The sequence below is a fragment of the Pterocles gutturalis genome, unplaced genomic scaffold (genome assembly GCF_000699245.1).
Source record: "Pterocles gutturalis isolate BGI_N339 unplaced genomic scaffold, ASM69924v1 scaffold43627, whole genome shotgun sequence".
NCBI lineage: Eukaryota > Metazoa > Chordata > Aves > Pterocliformes > Pteroclidae > Pterocles > Pterocles gutturalis.
In genome coordinates this window covers 1,665-7,894 of record NW_010109345.1, presented here as the reverse complement: position 1 = coordinate 7,894, position 6,230 = coordinate 1,665, and the positions used below count along the sequence as shown (strand labels likewise).

The 6,230-nt window shown below is 43.7% G+C and overlaps 1 protein-coding gene across 1 annotated transcript; it reads right to left on the bottom strand.

The window, feature by feature from the left end:
• Nucleotides 1-2,501: 2,501 nt before the first annotated feature.
• LOC104461370 (guanylyl cyclase-activating protein 1-like) lies at nucleotides 2,502-5,400 on the bottom strand (the record flags this gene model as incomplete). Its single annotated transcript, XM_010072934.1, has 3 exons — nucleotides 2,502-2,629; nucleotides 3,635-3,725; nucleotides 5,251-5,400. Coding segments are annotated over 3 exons (369 nt in total), but the record flags the coding sequence as incomplete, so codon positions are not given.
• Between the last annotated feature and the right edge of the window lie 830 nt (nucleotides 5,401-6,230).

Below are 6,230 nucleotides of genomic sequence, written 5' to 3'. Positions count from 1 at the left end.
CCTAACCCTTAAACTACCAACATTAACCCAAATCCCAAACCCGAGCTCCAGTCCAAACCCAAACCCCTGATTCCAAGCCCAGCCTGAGCCCTAGCCCTTGACCCAATCCCAAATGATAACTTCAGCATTTAACATCCTAACCATTTTCTGTAATCCTAAACCCCAAACTCCAAGCCCTCACCCTAGCCCAGAGAAGTTGCAGAGTTCCCGTCCTTGGAGATATTTGAAAACCCTGATGTGCTGAATCCAAACCATAGCTCTCGATTCTATCCTCCTTCTCCTAATTTTTCTGTTCTTACATCAAAGGGAACAGTTCCAAGACATGTTTATTGTACTTTGTTTTTTTTAATCTTAACTGTATGAAGAAAGCCAAGTAGTTCAGAAAACAATTATCTGCTTTTTACAGAGATTTCCTCTCCCCCTCTCCAGTCTCCCTTCCCATAGCTTATGACAAAGGCACTTACATTGCTGGACTGGTCTCTCAAAGAACATGCTGGCTGCAGAGCCAAAAACCAGTGAAATCATTCAGTAACCAAAGAACAGAAACACCAACAAAACAGATGTCTGCAACCTGGTGTACTGATAGCATGATGCAGGCTTTTTGTCTATTACAAATGTCATGACTGCATCTCAGCTGGGAAATGTTCCAGCATAATCAGTGGTGACAGCTCAGGAAGAACCAGTTTTCTGTAACAGCTATTAAAAAAAAAAAAATATTAAACTGAACTTACAAATATTCAGGGTTATTATTGAGAATGTACTGTGTATGTGCCCTTCTCCTTTACGTACATTCATGAAGATCGTGTACAGTGTGAATATAAGCTTGCTGCAACACTGCTGGCAGCTACAACTTCTTGGTGATTTCCTTAACACATCATCTGCACTTACAAAGATTCTTTATGTTTCTAAGAACTAAAAAGAGGGATTTTTTCTGTATGTCAGATGATAATAAAAATGCAGTTTTACATGTAACTGACCCACGAAACTGCAGGAGACTGAAGACTTGTGACAGGTACAGGACAGGTTAAACGGTGTCCAACAGCACAGCTCATCCTAATCCTCTGAGCAGCGAGCAGTTTCCAACACCCAGGCTGTGGCTCTCTCAGATGCTCTAAGACTGCAGATGTGCACATGCCAGTGGGACCTGGAGTACGAGCCCCCCGGCAAAATGTTGGTGCCGGCTCCAAACATGATCCCTCACTCTCCCAAGCTGCAGTGACAATACTGACTAAATCTCCCTTGACTTAGAGGAAAGCCTAGACACTTTGTTCGGTGTACATACGTACATCACAGAAGCTTCAATATAAGCAAGAGTAAGTCCACTCTAAAGTCTTGCTGTTACAGGTCTGCAGGTTCTTCCTCCTGAACAGGAAAAACATGCCCAACTATGGCATAGGCACTCTGCTGAACTTCTCCTGCTTTCTTCTTACCTTCTGGTTCTCTCTCCAGATTCAAAGGAGCTTCTGATTGGGACCTTACCTCATGTTAGTGAAGAAGACACAGCTTGCTCTTCCCCTCGTGGACAAAGACACAGAGTCACCTGTGGCAGCGCTGATCTGGACTTCACGCCAGTGTCCACATGAGCAGCAGAATTCACAGGTCACCTTGCCAAGTTCTTTCTTTTGCTTCTTAGGTTTTCTCCCCAAGAATAAAAAGAAAGGCCAATAAAGGATGTGTGAAGCAACAACACTAGGATCACCTCCACACACTTCATTTATTCAGTTGTATGAGAGGAGAGCAGCAGGACAATGAGTGTAAAAAAGATTTGATGTCTCAGATAATTCTTATGCTTTGGGGAACTGAGTAGCATATTTTCTCTGGTTACAGAAGCTGCTCCGAAACTGTTGATTTGTTTGGTAAAGAGTTCTTTGATAACAGAAAGCTGCCAACAGCAGCATTACTGACAGTGCAGCCTTAAAGACTGATTTTTCTTTCAGCTCTTGAGATCTTATGAATAAAACTACTTCTGCAGAGACTACCAAATCCAAGCACATCTGGTACGGACAAACATGCTGGTGTTTATGATCTCGTACCATGACGAGATCAGTGGAAGTCACATTCTTTTGATAGTTCTCTACATTGATAACAGCTTGAAGCTCTTCTTTTGTACACATCAGAAATTCTCCACGCTCCATCATCCAGTGCTGCTAGTGCTCTTCACAAACCTACCATTGCTTTTAGTCCATTGCAAAACAACAACCTGGGACACAGAATAAGGAGGAAATTTGTGCCGTGAAACTTGGCCTTTACATTTCAGGAAGTCAAGACAAATACTGCCACCCAGATGCAGTTTTTCTGAACCTGCCCTGCATGTATGTGGCTGAGCTTCAATATTTGTACAAAAAAGTCCACTCAGACAAACAAATATAGCAGTGTCTTTCTGCTCCTACTTCCATATGCGTGTTTCTGGAAATTTTGTTTGGTTTGAAAAATGCTGTCTCTCCTTTCTGGTGTGTGTACACCCTTCTGTCTCTTGGCACAGCATTTTCTCCCAGCTTGATTTACACACTGTGCCGGCGGTTGTTGATCATGGCTACAATGTGTGACAGGTCCAAGCTTTTCATCATAACCTCCATGAACTCCTCGTCTTTCCTTGCTCCCTCCACAAATTCATCCAGAGACAGTTCACCTGTGTCAGACGCAGACAGAAGGCATTAGAATCATGCCAATCCACATGTGAACAGGAACAGGAGGACAGTAATCAGGCTCTAGAGACCACTCACTATACAGGCACTGTTCTAAAGCACCAAGAGGCCTCAGAGAGTCTTTTTAAGCTTATATTAAACTTCCCCAATATCCAGGCAACTCCATCTTCCTCTTTTTTCCCCCACACAAGGGAAAGGGTACATAAGAAAGAACAGAGGAAGCACGTAGCTAAGGAGTGGGATCACAGCTTCCCACAAGCAAGGCTGGGTGAGCCACCTCCTTTTCACCCTAACCTGTCACCGTCCTAACCTGTCACTGTCCTAACCTGCCCCGTACTACCTGGTTTTCATGTTTAAAATAAATGACAGAAGGCAGCTATGACAGGCAGAAATAGATTTTCTGTCCTAAGCCAAAAAGCCCTTGTGCAGGGAAGCAGCTCAGCAGAGTATGTCAGAAGGTAATGAGCACATGAAGCAGCAAGGAAAGAAGCATCTCTCAGTGACATGCAGCGACCACAGTGGTGCTGACCAGCTTCTGCCCGACCGGTCCATAGCACTTCATGTGCTTGCTGTACTGCCCATAGCAGACCCAACACTAAATTCCAGTTTTTTCCCTTCCCTGCTGCTGAAATATTTAGGAGCAGCTGGGGCCATCTGTTAATATCACTTCTAACTCTGACATAAGCTATGCAGTAACATACACACAGGCAAAAAAACCCCCACCCCACTCCACAACCCCACTATAAACTCACATGGACAGAATACAGCTGAGGCTTAGTGCAGGGAACAACTCCTGTCATACCGATTATGTATGATGCAAGGAGAAAAATGCCTTCGCAAAATTAAGGGAGGATGTGTTACTAGATGAGAATTCACGTAACAAGCAAATATAAAATGAAGAGGCATAAAGTTCAGTCAAGAAAGGAAGACATGGATGTCTCTCTGTGGCAGAGACCATCTAAGCTGGATGACAAAGACAGGAATCTTACCATCTCCATTCATGTCAATCTTGTTGAAGACTCGGTTGGTGAACTCTTCTGCACTGGTTTCATGGTCACCACCGTTAATAGCTCGAATAGCCTGAAAGAAAAGAGCAAGAATAGGAAGCTGCTTAGTGGCTCCCAAAATGACAGACTGATTCCACTGCAGCCTGCCAGCGTAGATTCAGAACAAGACGGTCATGCCTGGCACCTTCCCCGTCCAAATGGACAAGCATCCTAGTACCACGCAGCATGAATCATCAGGCCTTACAGTTCACACTGAAGGGTGCAAAGGGAACATGGTTCTGGAGCATGGACTGAGCAGTGGAACCCAGAGGATCACCCTAAATCTGCTTAGGTAGAGGTTCAGCACTGCAGAAATGGCAGAATCAGCATCCACCCAAACGACCTACCTTCTGTCACCCTGTGGTCCACCAGGTCTATGTCAAACAACCTCTGCATTTGACATTAGGAAATTCCTTTGTTACATGCTGTGGTCATTTATTTTTACTCTTCCTTTCCCTATTTCCATTTATATACTGCTTCCTGTGTGTCCTGCTTCTCCCTGAAGTTCACTGGAAATTCATTTTCAGCTTGAGAAAGTTTAAGCATCATTCACTACCGTTCACTACATCATCTTATTCATACAGTGCAGCATTCTCTTTTCTTTCCATGCCTAATTGTGCCCTGAAATTGTCTATGAAATATGTGATTCCAGAGCCTTCACATTGATTTTAAGACTACTAATTTTCTATTTTTTCCCTTCTGATATTTGGTAAGTTTCTTCATTCTTTTTCAAATGCCATTTTAACAAAACTAAGTATCACCTCTGCAACTTCCTAAGGCTGCCAAAGGAGCCACTGAACTACACCCACAAAATTTAAAGGGCAGTAAATTGGCTGCCACTAATTATCACCCACAGGACTTGTTTCTCAAGAGCTCTGTGTTAAACAATTAGTATCTGTCGCTTCACTGTAATGTCTTAGTATTTCTATTAAAATTTATTACCAGGAGGCTGTATATTATTACAGTTATTTATTTGGTTTGGTCTCTTCAATGCCCAGCACTAAAATTCACATCCAGATGAGAATGCATTACTACTACCTTATTAGTGGTTTTATTTGTGGACAGCTCAGGCTTCATATCTTTATCAAATCCATTTTCTGACCTTTCTTATTCAGAAATGTAAATCATTTGGGGTCATTGACTCTTTCCTGCATCTCTCTAGTTTCCCAGCCTCTACAGAACAATCTCATCTTCCAGCATAATTCATTCTGATGTATTCAGAACATCATGCTCATGCCTCTCATTCCAACACCACAGCTATTTGCCTACAGTCTTTTCCACTGACAGTCACTCTTCTTCGCACTATCTGCAAGCCAGAAACAATTTTATGGAGTTAGCTGTGCTGCAGCATGTGCTGTGGTGGTGAAGAAGAGTCTGTCAAGTCTGCTTACTGGACTGTGAGACTGTGGAGAATTCTGCTAAAAGAAAGAATGCTGTTGAAGAAGGTCTCATCCATGATCACCCATGTGGGGATCAGCAAAAGTCCTTACTTTGGAATTTGTCTTTAAGGAATTTGTCTTTAACGAGAGAGGAAAGAACTCAGATCCCTGGTGACTCACCTTAATGATGTTGAGCAATTCATGTCGATCAATGCAGCCGTTGCCATCTACATCATAGAGCTTGAAATACCACCGCAATTTCTGCTCCATCTTCCCACGGAGAACGAGGCTGAGAGCAGCTACATATTCCATGAAGTCAATATACCCATCCTGTGGGAAAACAAAAACAAACTGTGACAGGAACAAATTGAAGGAGTTGTGGCTCTGGAGCTGTTTTACACTATTGCTCTTTAGGTACACAGCTAAAAGAGGAAGAAAAACAAATAGCACAGAGACTTGGACTCAGGAAAAAGCTTTAGTGCACACACACACATACAGGCACGTGGGCACGTGCTACTTCTCTGGCCACCATTAAGATCCCCTAAATACTTGAATTCCTAAAGTTATGATCCGTTACATGTCTAGGTTACCCTGTGCTCGCCGCCTGCAGAGATGGAACCTGTCACTCCTCACAGCCACTGTACATGGACGCCCCTCTGCCACCAGACCTGACTGCCTACAGCCTGCCGGGAGAGAAAACTGATCAGAGCCCTGCCTGCAAGAGAAGTGGAAGGTAACTCTGCCTTAGGCTTTCCATGCTAGTCTGCTTTGTCTTTGTGGGAAATTACTGATACTTCAGTAAGCCACAGATCTCTTGTCCTGGGTCCAGCTGGGATAGGGTTAATTCTTCACAGAAGCTGGGAGTTGGGCATAGCCGGATATTCGATACCATGCTGACGTCATGCCCGGGATATAAGGGGAAGCTAGCCGGGAGAGGGCTCTCTTTTGTGAAGCTCGTGGTGGTGAGATTTTCATTGTATCAGTGTTTCCATTGTACTCTATATACTGTCTTATTGTTATATTCTCCTTTCTTTGGTTTTCCTCGTGTGGTATTATTAAAAATCTGTCGTTATCTCAACTCACGAAGTTCCACTTTTTTTCCTATCCCTCCCTATTTTACCGGGAGGGGAGTGGGAGGGGGGAGGCGGTGTTGCGACCAC